This window comes from Stylophora pistillata, chromosome 8 (genome assembly GCF_964205215.1).
Source record: "Stylophora pistillata chromosome 8, jaStyPist1.2, whole genome shotgun sequence".
NCBI lineage: Eukaryota > Metazoa > Cnidaria > Anthozoa > Scleractinia > Pocilloporidae > Stylophora > Stylophora pistillata.
In genome coordinates this window covers 3,979,045-3,998,252 of record NC_142526.1, presented here as the reverse complement: position 1 = coordinate 3,998,252, position 19,208 = coordinate 3,979,045, and the positions used below count along the sequence as shown (strand labels likewise).

Below are 19,208 nucleotides of genomic sequence, written 5' to 3'. Positions count from 1 at the left end.
CAGTCCTGGCCGCCTATGAAAGTTCTTCACCGCGAGGTCGCTAAAATGTCTCTATTAATGATCCTACATTCACTGAATCTTCAAATTCCTACAGTACTACATTGAGTTACACTGGCTTTCAGAAACAGCAAAGCTAAGTCTACAATAGCAGCTCCAGTGATGGACTCCATCTTGAAGTTACAAGTGGCCGTCAAAGTGAAAGTTGGAAGAAGATGCGGACTGTAATTCTTTCAGTCTAAATATCTCATACTAGACGTTAGAGCTGGAAGCTACTACGTACAGGGCTTTAACTCTATTTGCCTACTTTATCCTATACCTAAATATGAAGTATTTATCAAGAGTAATTCGTAGATTAAAACTCCTCTACTGCAGTCTTTGCATAAAATCATGTCAGTGAAGTTTGTTGTGGGATAACTAAGTCGCTTGCCTGTATAAAGTTCCGCTTACGTCAGTGAGTTCTATGAGCCGCCTCGTTCGGTAGGTAATCTTGGTAAATACGAATAACCATCAAGCAAGGCTGACTTTAATGCTGACGCCGTGAGAGAAAGTACCACCGCTGCATTGAAAGGGCACACAGTGATCGATTCTGAAATTACAAGTGCTTCCCACTGATACTGACACTAAACTAAAGGCCGGCTCGACCCACAGCCAACGCTGAGGAAAGAAGATGCTGTCCTCTGGTCCGGTGATTCCTTTCCAAACTAAGCTACCAAAGGTTTGACCGAGCACGGCGTTTGAAATGTTAGCCAGTATCATATTGAGGGGATCTAGCGATGCTACTGCGATTACATCTCGCACGTTTCCTGTCTGTGGCATAGGAAATTGTCCGCAATAGACTCCTTGAAAACTCATACCTACAAGACTCTGGTAGGTCTCTTGAAGCCAAGTTAGCCGGTTGGTATCAATCCCACCTTGTGCCATATTACCTTCAAGTTGATCAAAAGCTACGAATCAAACAAATCGTTTCTACACGAAAGACGCTGAAAAAGGAGGAAATTGGGAGAGGTTAGCGTCTTCTAAGGACGTAACAAGTAACTGATCATGTGATTAAAGGCACGTGCTTTGATTGGTTCTCAATTGAGCAGTGTTATCGTTTATCATCGGATATTAGACCGCACCCTCACATTGAAGTGACAACAAATCTGTATTTATCAATTACCTATAATTCCTTAAAGGGAGCCCAGAGCAAACCCTTCCTTTTCAGCGGTCTTGAACAAGCCTCGTCTACGCCTTTGAAGGCTGGTTCGACCCACAGCCGATGCTGTTGCGACTGTCTTTTGGTCAAGTGATTCCTTTCCAAACTGTCTCACCGTATGTCTGAAGAACGTCTTTTCAAATTTTAGCCAGTGTTACATCGAGGGAGTCCTGTACAATTACAACGTCCCTTTCGTTGTCTGTTTGCGGCATAGTGTGTGCTTCATTATAGCAATTTAGGAATCTCACACCTATGAGAACCTGGTATTTCGCTTTCAGCCAGCTCTTGGTATCGGGTTGTGACATATTTCCTAAATAAAAAGCTGCGATTCAAGCAGATTATTCGAACACGTAGGACGATAAACAAAGAGGAAATTGGGATCGCGTCTAGCGTTTAGGAAGAACAAATAACTTATCATGTGACCTAAGAGAATTCCTTTATTGGTTCTCAATATTGAGCCTTATTATGTTTAATTCACAGTCAACCACACCCTTTCATTTAGTGAGGGACATAAGGAATCTGTTTGCATTTATTAGCTATAATTCCTTAAAAGAAGCCTAGGAGAAATTAACCGTTCTGGATCCAATCTTGAGTCCAGGGTCATTTTGGCTCCCTTGTCAGCGGTATGGTCGCCAAATAACGATCGTCATTATTTGGCAGCCATACCGCTGGCAAGGAGCCAAAATGACCCTGGGCTCGAGATTAGCATTAATTTGATTCTTTTTCCTGTGGATCATGAGGGAAAAAGGGCGGATTCTCCCGCTTGGATGCGGCTTCCATTCAGGAAAGACGACTATGGTAACTTAATTATCATCAGCAGCCGATAAGACACATCGTTCTCAATGTCATATGATAATCTTCTTTTGTCAAATTGGAGTACGCCTGCCCGATATGGCATTCTAGCCTTCCATCTTACCTTGTGTACAATTTAGAACAGATACAAAGAAGAGCTTTCAGGATAATCGAACCACTAATTTCTTGCAGAACTGCATGTAATGTTTTGAATGACCCCACACTGGAAGAAAATAGGGAAAGTGAAATAGGTCTTTAGGACTTAGACCGCTTAATAGAGATGACCGCTTTACCCACAGTTAGTAATATTGGTCTATTGTCCTCCGTTTTCGGACCCTGTGAATCCTGTCCAAGTACGTTTTGTGCCTTTCTGTGTACTTAGCTTGAAATACATCTCCCTTAAGCAGAGAGTAGGATGCCATAATATTCTTGCGGGCATCGGACACTTTTTGGTCATATTTCAGTAACTAAGCCTTCAAAGCTTCCACGTCCTTGTCCATCATGATTATGAAACGCAACGTTGCTTGTCTGAATTCCGAAGCTCAACCGAGACGAAGAGCAAAAAAATGAGGAATGGGGGAGGAGGAGGTGGGGTGGGGGGGGGGGGGGGAAGTTGAACGGGGCTGCAGTCGACCAAATATTTTTCAGGTCGCTGGTCAGTCTTATTGGCTCTCTCTTGGAACGGTGCGCTGTGATTGGATTAACGTGAAATTTGATTTCAGATCTGAAAGCTTTAGGAGAAAGTTCAGTTTAATTATTTTGTGTCTACAATTTGATGATCGGGTGCTTTAAAAAGAACAGGGAAAATTATCTCCTAAAGGTTCTTGAATAAAGATGTAAGGAAACCTCAATCAAAATTCAATCCTGGATTAGTGCTAATCGGCCCTCGAAAAACTGGACCCTGATTGTCAGCCTCCAGGATGGGCTCTTTTGCTCTTTAATCTAGTCATTAAAGACTATTTTCTTTTTCCACGCCATATCCACAATATCCGATAGAGAAAGAAGAAATCTCAGGTTGGGAACGAGGCAATGACTCCACGGCTATGCAACCACCCCTACTGATGTCATGCCCGGAAATGATTTGTGGTTTCTCGGAAATTACATTGTTTCTACAACATTGAAGGTTTCAATAAATTTGAAGTCAACGATATTCAAAACGTGACTAATATTCTCGTGTGATAACAATGTGCTCGACGAAATCATGTCCAATATGGGAAAGTATTCGTTTACTATTGTACAGCTGCCGCCAAAATGTAAGCGAAGAATGAGACAGAGAAACGCAGAGCAAAGTTATCATGACTGTTCGAGAATCAAGCGCTGAAACGATTGAGACAAATGTAACAGTCATTCACTGAAGAGAACCACAGCGAGCTTGACCAGTTTACCCTCGTAAATAGGGACATAATATTAATTAATCAAGTTATAAGTAGCTCTAAAAGACGGCTGCTCCGCGCTGTTAGCGGTAAGTCACACAACACGTGTTTTTTTTTTTCTTTTTTTATCAACTAGAGTTCATAATTTGGTATAAATGAACCCCTTTGCCGAGTTTAGAAGTTTAGGCTCTCATTCGAAAGAAATTTCAGCCCTTGCGTCAGAGCAAGCAAGAAGCAAATCATTGGCCATTGCAGACTAAAAAACACATCTGGATGAATGCTACGAAGCTGAATGAAGCGAAAGAAGAAACGTAAAGTCTAACAAACGCTTGTATTTCGCGTTTCTTGTTCATTATTACTAGAGAGAATCAGTTACGTTTACATACCTTTTTCATTTATCCTAGGCAATGCTAATACAAGTAGCAATGTTAAAAAAGGGAATATTATAGTACTTCAGCAGCTTAAGCCAGATTATGAACCAGTTCGCTCCAGTGAACTAGTTGGCTGTAAACTACACAACCAAATTAGTCAAATTATTTGTAACATTTGATTAGCTTACTCACTAAAACTTAGAAAAATGTTTATAAACTGTTAATGTTCTTAAGCAAACACTCACAGATGCTGCGAGCTTCAGAGTCTTGTCTATGAATCTGTAGAATGTTTGACTTTCAGTGCCTCTGCAGTCCAGTCTTGGCCGCCTATGAAAGTTCTTCACCGCGAGGTCGCTAAAATGTCTCTATTACTGATCCTACGTTCACTGAATCTTCAAATTCCTACACTACTGCATTGAGTTACACTGGCTTTCAGAAACAGCAAAGCTAAGTCTACAATAGCAGCTCCAGTAATGGACTCCATCTTGAAGTTAAAAGTGGCCGTCAAAAGTGAAAGTTGGAAGAAGATGCGGACTGTAATTCTTTCAGTCTAAATATCTCATACTAGACGTTAGAGCTGGAAGCTACTACGTACAGTGCTTTAACTCTATTTGCCTACTTTATCCTATACCTAAATATGAAGTATTTATCAAGAGTAATTCGTAGATTAAAACTCCTCTACTGCAGTCTTTGCATAAAATCATGTCAGTGAAGTTTGTTGTGGGGTAACTAAGTCGCTTGCCTGTATAAAGTTCCGCTTACGTCAGTGAGTTCTATGAGCTCCTCGTTCGGTAGGTAATCTTGGTAAATACGAATAACCATCAAGCAAGGCTGACTTTGATGCTGACGCCGTGAGAGAAAGTACCACCGCTGCATTGAAAGGGCACACAGTGATCGATTCTGAAATTACAAGTGCTTCCCACTGATACTGACACTAAACTAAAGGCCGGTTCGACCCACAGCCAACGCTGAGGAAAGAAGATGCTGTCCTCTGGTCCGGTGATTCCTTTCCAAACTAAGCTACCAAAGGTTTGACCGAGCACGGCGTTTGAAATGCCAGCCAGTATCATATTGAGGGGATCTAGCGATGCTACTGCGATTACATCTCGCACGTTTCCTGTCTGTGGCATAGGAAATTGTCCGCAATAGACTCCTTGAAAACTCATACCTACAAGACTCTGGTAGGTCTCTTGAAGCCAAGTTAGCCGGTTGGTATCAATCCCACCTTGTGCCATATTACCTTCAAGTTGATCAAAAGCTACGAATCAAACAAATCGTTTCTACACGAAAGACGCTGAAAAAGGAGGAAATTGGGAGAGGTTAGCGTCTTCTAAGGATGTAACAAGTAACTGATCATGTGATTAAAGGCACGTGCTTTGATTGGTTCTCAATTGAGCAGTGTTATCGTTTATCATCGGATATTAGACCGCACCCTCACATTGAAGTGACAACAAATCTGTATTTATCAATTACCTATAATTCCTTAAAGGGAGCCCAGAGCAAACCCTTCCTTTTCAGCGGTCTTGAACAAGCCTCGTCTACGCCTTTGAAGGCTGGTTCGACCCACAGCCGATGCTGTTGCGACTGTCTTTTGGTCCAGTGATTCCTTTCCAAACTGTCTCACCGTATGTCTGAAGAACGTCTTTTCAAATTTTAGCCAGTGTTACATCGAGGGAGTCCTGTACAATTACAACGTCCCTTTCGTTGTCTGTTTGCGGCATAGTGTGTGCTTCATTATAGCAATTTAGGAATCTCACACCTATGAGAACCTGGTATTTCGCTTTCAGCCAGCTCTTGGTATCGGGTTGTGACATATTTCCTAAATAAAAAGCTGCGATTCGAGCAGATTATTCGAACACGTAGGACGATAAACAAAGAGGAAATTGGGATCGCGTCTAGCGTTTAGGAAGAACAAATAACTTATCATGTGACCTAAGAGAATTCCTTTATTGGTTCTCAATATTGAGCCTTATTATGTTTAATTCACAGTCAACCACACCCTTTCATTTAGTGAGGGACACAATGAATCTGTTTGCATTTATTAGCTATAATTCCTTAAAAGAAGCCTAGGAGAAATTAACCGTTCTGGATCCAATCTTGAGTCCAGGGTCATTTTGGCTCCCTTGTCAGCGGTATGGTCGCCAAATAACGATCGTCATTATTTGGCAGCCATACCGCTGGCAAGGAGCCAAAATGACCCTGGGCTCGAGATTAGCATTAATTTGATTCTTTTTCCTGTGGATCATGAGGGAAAAAGGGCGGATTCTCCCGCTTGGATGCGGCCTCCATTCAGGAAAGACGACTATGGTAACTTAATTATCATCAGCAGCCGATAAGACACATCGTTCTCAATGTCATATGATAATCTTCTTTAGTCAAATTGGAGTACGCCTGCCCGATATGGCATTCTAGCCTTCCATCTTACCTTGTGTACAATTTAGAACAGATACAAAGAAGAGCTTTCAGGATAATCGAACCACTAATTTCTTGCAGAACTGCATGTAATGTTTTGGATTACCCCACACTGGAAGAAAATAGGGAAAGTGAAATAGGTCTTTAGGACTTAGACCGCTTAATAGAGATGACCGCTTTACCCACAGTTAGTAATATTGGTCTATTGTCCTCCGTTTTCGGACCCTGTGAATCCTGTCCAAGTACGTTTTGTGCCTTTCTGTGTACTTAGCTTGAAATACATCTCCCTTAAGCAGAGAGTAGGATGCCATAATATTCTTGCGGGCATCGGACACTTTTTGGTCATATTTCAGTTACTAAGCCTTCAAAGCTTCCACGTCCTTGTCCATCATGATTATGAAACGCAACGTTGCTTGTCTGAATTCCGAAGCTCAACCGAGACGAAGAGCAAAAAAATGAGGAATGGGGGAGGAGGAGGTGGGGTGGGGGGGGGGGGGGAAGTTGAACGGGGCTGCAGTCGACCAAATATTTTTCAGGTCGCTGGTCAGTCTTATTGGCTCTCTCTTGGAACGGTGCGCTGTGATTGGATTAGCGTGAAATTTGATTTCAGATCTGAAAGCTTTAGGAGAAAGTTCAGTTTAATTATTTTGTGTCTACAATTTGATGATCGGGTGCTTTAAAAAGAACAGGGAAAATTATCTCCTAAAGGTTCTTGAATAAAGATGTAAGGAAACCTCAATCAAAATTCAATCCTGGATTAGTGCTAATCGGCCCTCGAAAAACTGGACCCTGATTGTCAGCCTCCAGGATGGGCTCTTTTGCTCTTTAATCTGGTCATTAAAGACTATTTTCTTTTTCCACGCCATATCCACAATCATATCCGATAGAGAAAGAAGAAATCTCAGGTTGGGAACGAGGCAATGACTCCACGGCCATGCAACCACCCCTACTGATGTCATGCCCGGAAATGATTTGTGGTTTCTCGGAAATTACATTGTTTCTACAACATTGAAGGTTTCAATAAATTTGAAGTCAACGATATTCAAAACGTGACTAATATTCTCGTGTGATAACAATGTGCTCGACGAAATCATGTCCAATATGGGAAAGTATTCGTTTACTATTGTACAGCTGCCGCCAAAATGTAAGCGAAGAATGAGACAGAGAAACGCAGAGCAAAGTTATCATGACTGTTCGAGAATCAAGCGCTGAAACGATTGAGACAAATGTAACAGTCATTCACTGAAGAGAACCACAGCGAGCTTGACCAGTTTACCCTCGTAAATAGGGACATAATATTAATTAATCAAGTTATAAGTAGCTCTAAAAGACGGCTGCTCCGCGCTGTTAGCGGTAAGTCACACAACACGTGTTTTTTTTTTTCTTTTTTTATCAACTAGAGTTCATAATTTGGTATAAATGAACCCCTTTGCCGAGTTTAGAAGTTTAGGCTCTCATTCGAAAGAAATTTCAGCCCTTGCGTCAGAGCAAGCAAGAAGCAAATCATTGGCCATTGCAGACTAAAAAACACATCTGGATGAATGCTACGAAGCTGAATGAAGCGAAAGAAGAAACGTAAAGTCTAACAAACGCTTGTATTTCGCGTTTCTTGTTCATTATTACTAGAGAGAATCAGTTACGTTTACATACCTTTTTCATTTATCCTAGGCAATGCTAATACAAGTAGCAATGTTAAAAAAGGGAATATTATAGTACTTCAGCAGCTTAAGCCAGATTATGAACCAGTTCGCTCCAGTGAACTAGTTGGCTGTAAACTACACAACCAAATTAGTCAAATTATTTGTAACATTTGATTAGCTTACTCACTAAAACTTAGAAAAATGTTTATAAACTGTTAAAGTTCTTAAGCAAACACTCACAGATGCTGCGAGCTTCAGAGTCTTGTCTATGAATCTGTAGAATGTTTGACTTTCAGTGCCTCTGCAGTCCAGTCTTGGCCGCCTATGAAAGTTCTTCACCGCGAGGTCGCTAAAATGTCTCTATTACTGATCCTACGTTCACTGAATCTTCAAATTCCTACAGTACTACATTGAGTTACACTGGCTTTCAGAAACAGCAAAGCTAAGTCTACAATAGCAGCTCCAGTAATGGACTCCATCTTGAAGTTACAAGTGGCCGTCAAAGTGAAAGTTGGAAGAAGATGCGGACTGTAATTCTTTCAGTCTAAATATCTCATACTAGACGTTAGAGCTGGAAGTTACTACGTACAGTGCTTTAACTCTATTTGCCTACTTTATCCTATACCTAAATATGAAGTATTTATCAAGAGTAATTCGTAGATTAAAACTCCTCTACTGCAGTCTTTGCATAAAATCATGTCAGTGAAGTTTGTTGTGGGGTAACTAAGTCGCTTGCCTGTATAAAGTTCCGCTTACGTCAGTGAGTTCTATGAGCTCCTCGTTCGGTAGGTAATCTTGGTAAATACGAATAACCATCAAGCAAGGCTGACTTTGATGCTGACGCCGTGAGAGAAAGTACCACCGCTGCATTGAAAGGGCTCACAGTGATCGATTGTGAAATTATAAGTGCTTCCCACTGATACTGACACTAAACTAAAGACCGGTTCGACCCACAGCCAACGCTGAGGAAATAAGATGCTGTCCTCTGGTCCGGTGATTCCTTTCCAAACTAAGCTACCAAAGGTTTGACCGAGCACGGCGTTTGAAATGCTAGCCAGTATCGTATTGAGGAGATCTAGCGATGCTACTGCGATTACATCTCGCACGTTTCCTGTCTGTGGCATAGAAAATTGTCCGCAATAGGTTCCTTGAAAACTCATACCTACAAGACTCTGGTAGGTCTCTTGAAGCCAAGTTAGCCGGTTGGTATCAATCCCACCTTGTGCCATATTACCTTCAAGTTGATCAAAAGCTACGAATCAAACAGATCGTTTCTACACGAAAGACGCTGAAAAAGGAGGAAATTGGGAGAGGTTAGCGTCTTCTAAGGACGTAACAAGTAACTGATCATGTGACTAAAGGCACGTGCTTTGATTGGTTCTCAATTGAGCAGTGTTATCGTTTATCATCGGATACTAGACCGCACCCTCGCATTGAAGTGACAACAGATCTGTATTTATCAATTACCTATAATTCCTTAAAGGGAGCCCAGAGTAAACCCTTCCTTTTCAGCGGTCTTGAACAAGCCTCGTCTACGCCTTTGAAGGCTGGTTCGACCCACAGCCGCTGCTGTTGTGACTGTCTTTTGGTCCAGTGATTCCTTTCCAAACTGTCTCACCGTATGTCTGAAGAACGTCTTTTCAAATTTTAACCAGTGTTGCATCGAGGGAGTCCTGTACAATTACAACGTCCCTTTCGTTGTCTGTTTGCGGCATAGTGTGTGCTTCATTATAGCAATTTAGGAATCTCACACCTATGAGAACATGGTATTTCGCTTTCAGCCAGCTCTTGGTATCGGGTTGTGACATATTTTCTAAATAAAAAGCTGCGATTCAAGCAGATTATTCGAACACGTAGGACGATAAACAAAGAGGAAATTGGGAGCGCGTCTAGCGTTTAGGAAGAACAAATAACTTATCATGTGACCTAAGACAATTCCTTTGATTGGTTCTCAATATTGAGCCTTATTATGTTTAATTCACAGTCAACCACACCCTTTCATTTAGTGAGGGACATAAGGAATCTGTTTGCATTTATTAGCTATAATTCCTTAAAAGGAGCCTAGGAGAAATTAACCGTTCTGAATCCAATCTTCAGTCCAGGGTCATTTTGGCTCCCTTGTAAGCGGTATGGTCGCCAAATAACGACCGTCATTATTTGGCAACCATACCGCTGGCAAGGAGCCAAAATGACCCTGGGCTCGAGATTAGCATTAATTTGATTCTTTTTCTTGTGGATCATGAGGGAAAAAGGGCGGATTCTCCCGCTTGGATGCGGCTTCCATTCAGGAAAGACGACTATGGTAACTTAATTATCATCAGCAGCCGATAAGACACATCGTTCTCAATGTCATATGATAATCTTCTTTAGTCAAATTGGAGTACGCCTGCCCGGTATGGCATTCTAGCCTTCCATCTTACCTTGTGGACAATTTAGAACAGATACAAAGAAGAGCTTTGAGGATAATCGAACCACTAATTTCTTACAGAACTGCATGTAATGTTTTGAATTACCCCACACTGGAAGAAAATAGGGAAAGTCTTTGCCTCGAACAGTTCAAGAAAATTAAAAACTCACAGTTGTCACCATTAATTCCACAGAAAAGACTAGACACACACCGCCGTCAGCTGCGCTCCAGCAATAACTTGACTCTTTTTAAATGTAGGACAAAACGATTTCAAATAAGTTTTTTTCCCGCAATGACGTCAAAGCTTAATGAATTATCGCTATAGACTTATATCACATTTGTAATAATTTGTTATTATTAAAAACTGGATCATTGGATAATGCAATTCAAGACTTTTTATTGGCTTAGCCATTATGGTTCTTATTGGCTCAGCCATTATGGTATATGAGCCAATATACCATAATCTAATTTCTGTACATTGTTAAATCCGGTTTCTTCTCACAAAATAAAGTCGAGAAGATTTGTCTAATAGTTTGGGGGCGTTTTTTTAATAAAACAATTATTCCACTCGCGTTTGTTGGATATGAGATGATTATAGCCAACTCGGCGCTACGCGCCTCGTTGGCTATCTATCATCTCATATCCAACGCGCGCTCGTGGAATAATTGTTAAATAGAATCTTGTGAGCCGGTAACCCAGTCCCCCGGCAAAATTTTTATTTATACAGTCTCATTTAATTTGTAAATATTTTTTGTAATTTCTTGTAAATATGAAGTATTTCATTTTAGTGCCGAATTCATATCTAATAAACCATTACCATTACCATTACCAAATCTACCCTGTGGTGAGCGGCGAAGCCGAGTGTTGGGAAAAACTCCCTGATGCTTCAAAGCGCCCACAAAACCGCCAGCTACACAAGCTAGGTAAAATCATAATTCTTGTACACCCGTAGGATAAAAACAGTTTACACTTTTCATTTCTAAACAAATCTTGAGTCAATACGGAAGGTAAACGTAAAATTTTAAATATCTACAACGATCTTTTAATACAAAAATTATAGCAAAGTCAGCGAAAAGACTATCGGCCACAATCCAGGTTCCTGTTGAAGTTTTCCCTAGGTGACGTCATTCATCTGCAGGTGAATACAGAATCTCTTTGCTGTCGCTATGTATTCTGCTTGTCATACCAGTGGAGCCAGATTGACAAGCATTTACCTAGGGTCAAACAAAAAAACAAAACAAAACAAAGAAAAAGTAAATCATTCTGATATCTGCAAAAACGTAGTTTTTCTTTTTTTTTTTAACCCGACTCACACCAAAGCTTATTCATGTTTTAAAGCTGTTTTGTTAAACACAGTTTAAAATTTTATTTTAAATTTAGTACATTAAAAATTAAACTGAGTCAGTGACTTCCTGAATCCTATGGAAAATTCAGTTTTTATTTCTCTGTTTCTGTTTCATTCAGTTATAAAACCGTTTACAAACAATTTTTGCATAACAGCAGAAGAGCTGTGCGGCAACGAAACACAGAGGGAACCTGATCCAAAGAATCCCAGCTGTCAGCACTACAGCATGTAGGTGATGTGTACTCTATGGACCTCATCACCTAGAGAAGACTAGCAGTATGCTGTTGAAATGTTGCGATCCACATCCAAAATGATCGCATCGTGAGACAAACTATCACTTTCATCTTTTGAAAGTTTTACTGATGTGAATGGGGTATAAGACTCATAAAACTGTGAAAACATGATTTATTTCTGGGCAAGGAAAAGTCTGACCACCATATGGATGAGAATGTTCATCTTTTCAAAAATTTCACCTCATAGTACTAGATTTACAAGGAGAGCATGACAGGCATACAACAAAAGAGGAGGAATAGGGAAGAATCAATTTTTATTGCAAAGTGCAATTGTTAAGATCTGGAATCCCGAAAACCGTGCATCCAGTTTTCGCAAATGCTTTGCACTTCAATATAATATCTTCTCTTTCTATTTAGGCCGGATTTGTACTTTCCGATTTGCAAGGACAGCATCATTAACTAACCATTCAACATCAAAAAGCTTATCCAAAGAAAGAAAAAAAATCAATAAATAAAATAAAAAATGATTTCATTGAAGAACTACACTATATACCTTCCTCATCCACCCATGGGAGGACCGGGATTGTAAGGGGCACCTGTTCAAAGAGATGAGCACAAGGTTTGTAAAAGACACTTTCTGTCCCCAAGATCACCTTCGTAATTCTCCTAACTGTCTGCTATACAATTCTTCTGAGGTTAGTTTGGAGAATTTGGTATGGCATCCACTAATAATTCCCTAATTTAATATTTTTACTCTTATCATTTCTCCACTTTACATGGTATTAATTTTGTCTGGAGAAATTCTGTCTTGGTCACTCATTAGAAATAAAGGCTTAAAGCAAACAATTAATCAAAGGAATGACAACATTTTGTGGTTCTTTTGGGAGCATTGTGCTGAGAACTTCGTAGTTGATCAGCAGACTTGACTGAAAAAAGATTTAGCCCTTTCACTTCCATTTCTCATTAGCAATTCTCTTTACTGTCTGCTGTGCAATTCATATGATGTTAGTTTATTTTTTCTCTCTAATATCATAGGTGACAAATTACTCCTTAATTTTGGAGCGAAATTTCAGCGTTAATTTTTAATTTCACATGTGAAATTACAAAATTGCCATGGTAACATCTCTTGTATCTCGATCAGAGCCAAGATGGTGTTGAGGTTTAAGAAGGTGACCCTTGGAGAAGTTACAAAATTAAAAGACGTGGCCAAAGATTTAAATACGCGAAAGAGCATAATTAACCGGGTGCGAGTTTTTGAGAAGTGGTGTGACGAAAATAGCTTTGAGAAAAACCTGGAGATGATTCTTCCCGAGTAGTTGGATAAAGTACTCGAGCGATTTTACGCCTCTGTGTGTAAACAAGAATAAACCAGTAAAAACAATTAGGGTTGTGAACATAATTTGTCACCCATGATATTAAAAGGTAATCAAATGGTTTTCTCGAAGTTAGGAAATAATTTCACTTACGTTTTGTCAAAATTCTGATAATTTCCCTTGCCTAAAGGCTCAGGAAATTATCAGAATTTTGACAAAATGCGCAGGAAATTATTTCCTAATTTCACTCGTCGCCACTTGATCACACATACTTATCATCACTCATCTGCTTGATTCTGTGTTGATATTGTAAGGGGAAATTCTGTCTTGATCACTCATGGGAGTTGATAATTTTTAAGTAGCTAGAATGATTCTAAGTATCTTGTTTATTACCTCCACCTCCTCCACGAACTCTCCCAAATCTTCTGCCAGGTGGTCTTGGAGGCCTAAAATGAGAATTTAAAATCTGATCACAACAACAAAAATCTTGCATCTCCCAGGGCTGTTCAGTTTTTCCCCGCCCTGATGGTCCCCTTATCCACTGCCCTCAAACTGGAATTTTTCTCTCATGTTTTTCCATCAAAGATTTTATTTTGACTGTAGAAAAGTTAAAGGTAAAGTCTATACTTGAGCCACATGGTTCACCCACCCAGAACTTATCTTGTTTTCAATAGCAATGAAATACTCTAGGAGTATCATTTCTCCCCCCTGAATGGGATGCTAGTGCATCACAGAATTACCCCACAGCATTTCATGAGGTACCTGAAAATTCACAAGTACCCTTAATATACAAATGAATAAAGGCTGATAGTTTCGAAAGAAACTGTTTGGGGCTGCGTCGGTGGGGGTAACGAAATAATTTGGATATATCAACAAAGTTGAAATGGTAAATTGGCCAACATATCGATTAAAAAAGCTGACGTTTCGAGCGTTAGCCCTTCGTCGGAGCCCTTCGCTCTGACGAAGGGCTAACGCTCGAAACATCAGCTTTTGTAATCGTTACGGTGGCCAGTTTACCATTTCAACTTTGTTGATATATCCAAATTATACCCTTATATACCTCTGGGTGGAGAAAGGCACTGTGAGTAAAGCATTTTGCCCATAAACACGCCACAATGACCTGGCCAGGTTGTGAACCTGAACTACTTGGCTCAGAGTCCAACCCTCCAAATATTAGGCCACCCTTCTCCCACAGTTGCATAGAAGAGGCATTATTATTCACTGGAGTACCTTCATGTCAGTTACATGTAAACCTTGGTAGCTTCAATTAGCTCTTCCACACAAATACATATTATTCATTTAATGAAAGTTTGTTGCCAATTCTTCTTGGTATGAAAATTGTCATGAATCTTTACCACTTTCTTGTTGCTTTTAAGAGCCCAGTATTCTTTTAATTTCCCTATTTAGTGAATACTTGCCCATTGTAAATCACTAGTCCCCACCTTCAAAGCAAGGCTTTGGGTGAGAATTAGATAACTTTTAATTTGTTTTAAACTTGCATAAGGCTCACTTAGTCATCACACATCTTTGGTCACACAAGAAAATAAAGACATTTAAAAAGCACATGTTTAAAAACAAACAAACTCACCCTCCTCCAGGTCTGTACTCTGAATTAGAATACGAGTTGCCATGTTTTGTAAGTCCAGGCTGAAAATATAACAAATTCAATTCAATTGTACTATATATTTCGAACTTGTTCTTGAAGAAAGTATTTTAATATTTATTTCCCTCACACCATTTCATGGAAAGGGATTGTTTAACAGATTTGTATTTTAATTCCTAACTTAAAAGGTAAATAAAATTTTGTTTGTTTCTCTCTTTAGTGTGATCTTGAAAATTAACCAAGGAAGCACAGGTCTAAGCCAGTTGTAAAAAAAGTGGGAGTGGGAAGAAATTATAATGGGAAAAGGATAGTTTTTGGAGTAAAAGTTAGAGATTTACCAAACAATGGCTTCTTTGTCTTTTATTTCCCTACAATTTGATTGGTTACTTTAAACAAGTCTTGAAATCTGATTTGTTGCTTTCTCACTGGCCGGGTAAAAGATGTCATAAAGAGCAAAAAGTAGCGTATATAATCCTTCAGCAGCATTGTTAAAATATATACAAATTAATCGAATGAAGCCTTACACTGCTGTAAGAAGTAAAATGTTTTAAAAATCCGAGCTTTCACCGATCAACGGCATCATCAGGGATAAAAAAAATATTCCGAGAGCACTATTTTTATGTAAAAAGAGTGCGTGGTGAAATGTGTAAAAGATGTGACTATATATGAAAGCTGTAGAAATAAACTGTGAATGGGACATAATTATAAGGCTCTAATGATGAACTGTTATAAACAAAGAACTTATAAAAGCATAAAAATGGTCTAAAAAATGAGATACTTAAATAGAAGGTCGGCAAATTCACTACATTCTTCCCAGGAATTGAGTGTAGGCTTGTACTTTCTAACGTAAAATATTTGTAAAGGCATAGATTAGCAGGGTCATTTTCATTCATAATAATCTTGACATCAATGTCTTCATGGTCTTTGTTTTGGAAGGAATAGATATGTTTTTTCAGGGACGAGTTTCCATTGTTGAGATGTTCCTTTACGCGGTTGTGGATGAAGCGTGTTGTACTACCAATGTATTGTTGATTGCAGCTGTTACATGTTGAGCCGGTATACTACATTTCATGGTAAACATAATCCATTGTTAGAGATGAGGCACTTGTCTCTGGTGCATTTGTGTACTTTTGGGCTATTCCACATGAGACATGAAAATTTGACAGATTTTCAAATTCAAAATATGAGAGCCAAACTTACTTTTAATGAAAGCTTATACATAGTTCTATAAGAATCCAAATCTAGATCGGCAGTAGTGGACACGCCCAGTTTGTGTGATGCCATTGTTTTTGAGGGTTTTTATTAACCAAATAAGCCATTTTACATACCAATATCTAAATTGCTATATCTCAAAGAAATTGATTGCCATGAATCAAATTTTGAGATCTTAACTACCCACTAGGATGAGCCTTTCAATGCAAAAAGAAAAAAATTCTCAAACATTTAATGTCTCAGACGTACAAAGACATAAAAAGTGTTGCGGACGTGACCTTCAGGGTATGATTCAGAGTAACATTTATTTAATTTCTATGTAGGTTCTCAACTGTTTCAGGTCTTATTTATGTTGCTCTTATTGTTAAGTATTATGATAATTTTGACACCCCAGCTTGCTCAAATTTGTCAACTATTTAAGAGATATTGGGTTGCGGACGTGACCGTTGCGGACATGACACATTTGTAAAAACCCAGAAAACCTCATAAAATTTTCAAACATGAGAAGATATGTTGATATTTAATGACAGCAAATGATAATTATAGACATATTATGATATATGTAAAGCTATCACTTTTTTACAATTTTCCAAAAATATATAAATGCCCTTTGACCTACAAAACGACCTAGATCATCAAAGTTTTTATATTTTATTTGTTATTTATTTCCCAATTTACAGATAAAAGCAATAAAAACAGCATTTTTACTTCAGTGGCATTACTCTGAACGTTATTAGTGGTGAATGAAAAGCTCTTTCTTGAACATCCCCAAAATGTCACCTCAGCAACAAATTTTGGTCATGTCCACAACGCAACATCTTTATTCTTTATATATATTATTTGTTATTTATTTCCCAATTTACAGATAAAAGCAATAAAAATAGCATTTTTACTTCAGTGGCATATTACTCTGAACGTTATTAGGGGTGAATGAAAAGCTCTTTCCTGAACATCCCCAAAATGTCATGTCCGCAACAAATTTTGGTCACGTCCGCAACACAACATTTTTGTTAATAAATTCATGGTAACAAGTAATTTCTATAATATCTTTTCAGATTTATGAAGCACAGTTACTATTGCATTTAGTTAGTATATGCAGTTTTTTTAAAAGGTTTTCAATTCACAGGAAATTTGAAGTAACCAAAAGCAATTCAAATCAATGGTTGTTTTAGGAGTCACATCCGCAACACACTTTGAAAAATTATTTTCTCTGGATCTCTAAGAGATAGTCAAAATGTTTTCTGGCAAAATAAAAGGTACTTCACGGGTAATTTTATGACATGACTAATTTCAATTCAAATAGAGTGGATCTGGCTTTAGGAGACATTTAATACCCAAATTTTGCCTCTAAATGTCACGTCCGCAACGTGGAATTGACCTTTTGGGGTGTGGGATAGGACTTGTCTGAGTGTAAAAGATTTGGGAGACCCCCAGCAAATCCAAACTCAACTTCATCTGCAACGAACGAAAACGCATCAAGGACAGATGCTCCTCACATATATCTGCAATATAACACCTAAGCACATTCAACAACATCCTTCGCCTCAACGGTTACCCAGAGAGTAATATAGAACAATTAAAATGTCCACAGCACCCCCAAAGAAACTCCCAACCTGCCAACACAGAATGGTCACACCTCAAGTTCCCATACATCTCTGAATGACTAAATCACAGGATCTCTAACATCTTTAGGAAAGAAAACATCCTGATATGTATTTCCCACAAATCCTTTAAACTCAGAAAAGCTCTATCCTACACCCCCAAAGTACACAAATGCACCAGAGACAAGTGCCCAATCTCTAACACCAATTATGTTTACGATGAAATGTAGTATACCAGCTCACATGTAACAGCTGCAATCAACAATATATTGGTAGTATGACACGCTTCATCCACGACTGCGTAAAGAAACATCTCAACAATGGAAACTCGTCCCTGAAAAAACATATCTATTCCTGCCAAAACAAAGACCACGAAGGCATTGATGTCAAGATTATTATGAATGAAAATGAATCTACTAATCTACACCTTTACGAAGCATTTTACATTAGAAAGTACAAGCCTACACTCAATTCCCGGGAAGAATGTAATGAATTTGCAGACCTTCTATTTTAGTATCTCATTTTTTAGACCATTTTAACGCTTTTATAATTTCTTTGTTTATAACAGTTCATCATTAGAACCTTATAATTATGTCCCTTTCACAGTTTATTTCTACAGCTTTCATACATAGTCGCATCTTTTACACATTTCATCAGACTCTTTTTAATATTACCTTTTATATATATATATATATATATATAGTGCTCCCAGAATATTTTATTATCCCTGATGATGCCGTTGATTGGTGAAAGCTCAGATTTTTAAAACATTTTACTTTTGATAGCAGTGTAAGGCTTCCTTCAATTAATTTGTATATATATAAAAAGTGTGTTTGTGAATAAATCAGATTGCATAGATATCAGTGATTAAGGCTTCCTTCAATTAATTTGTATATATATAAAAAGTGTGTTTGTGAATAAATCAGATTGCATAGATATCAGTGATTTCAAATTGTATGTGACAAGACAGAAAGTCCAATAATATGGAAAGAAACAGCTTCACCTCATCACTTCTAGTAGCTAATGAACTGTTATGCGGCAATTATTTCTACATCACTTCCTGTTTCTCTATGTATCACTGACGGCCCCACTCCATACTGTATTAAAGTATCATGTGTAGCTAAAAATAATTCGCAAGTGCTGGTAGGTTTACTTGTCTCTCGTGTTTCAGGTATCAAATACAGCAAAGTGGCAGAAAAATCCTAGCTTCAGCTATAGCGTGATTTAATAACTCAGCTTATTCCAAACACGACATTTGCAATGCGTACGTATACCACATCATTAACGGCGACGTGTGATGCTTTTAAGCGTAAAAACACTCACCGAAAACATGGTGTGGAAGCTGTTTTTGAAAATTGAAGACAAAGGAAAGAAAGAGCAAATCGTTAGAGATACAAATAACAAAAACGTTTTACGTGTAATGTCCACAAAGAAATATCGTATCATTTGCTTACAATAAGATGACGAAGTTGATAATTCCCCAGAAGACGTCGGAGAATATGGACAATCTCCATATCGATCTACTTTCTACGACGTTACCTGGAAATCGAAAGAAGAAATAGTTACAGTACATAAAAGAAAAGGGCTATTTTGGATTCCCAAAGTCCTCTTACTTCCAGAAACGTACACCATTTTGATGAATCAGTTGCTATTTTGATTGCGCAAGGCTTGGATCGAGCCTCTTTTTGATGATCACCGAGCTGGATCTGAG

General features: G+C 38.7%; 1 protein-coding gene and 1 long non-coding RNA gene across 2 annotated transcripts; both read right to left on the bottom strand.

The window, feature by feature from the left end:
• Nucleotides 1–3,677: 3,677 nt before the first annotated feature.
• LOC148724487 (uncharacterized) lies at nt 3,678–5,573 on the bottom strand. Its single transcript, XR_015991275.1, has 2 exons — nt 5,205–5,573; nt 3,678–5,025 (listed from the first exon to the last, which is right to left on the bottom strand). It is a non-coding gene; the product is annotated as an uncharacterized LOC148724487 (long non-coding RNA).
• Nucleotides 5,574–11,193: 5,620 nt separating this feature from the next.
• Nucleotides 11,194–19,188, bottom strand: LOC111337496 (selenoprotein K). Its single transcript, XM_022943812.2, has 7 exons — nt 19,111–19,188; nt 18,952–19,036; nt 18,821–18,839; nt 14,670–14,728; nt 13,475–13,527; nt 12,322–12,364; nt 11,194–11,404 (listed from the first exon to the last, which is right to left on the bottom strand). Exons 1-6 carry the CDS (start codon nt 19,127–19,129, stop codon nt 12,327–12,329), a joined length of 273 nt encoding a protein of 90 aa, XP_022799547.1. The 5' UTR covers nt 19,130–19,188; the 3' UTR covers nt 11,194–11,404; nt 12,322–12,326.
• Between the last annotated feature and the right edge of the window lie 20 nt (nt 19,189–19,208).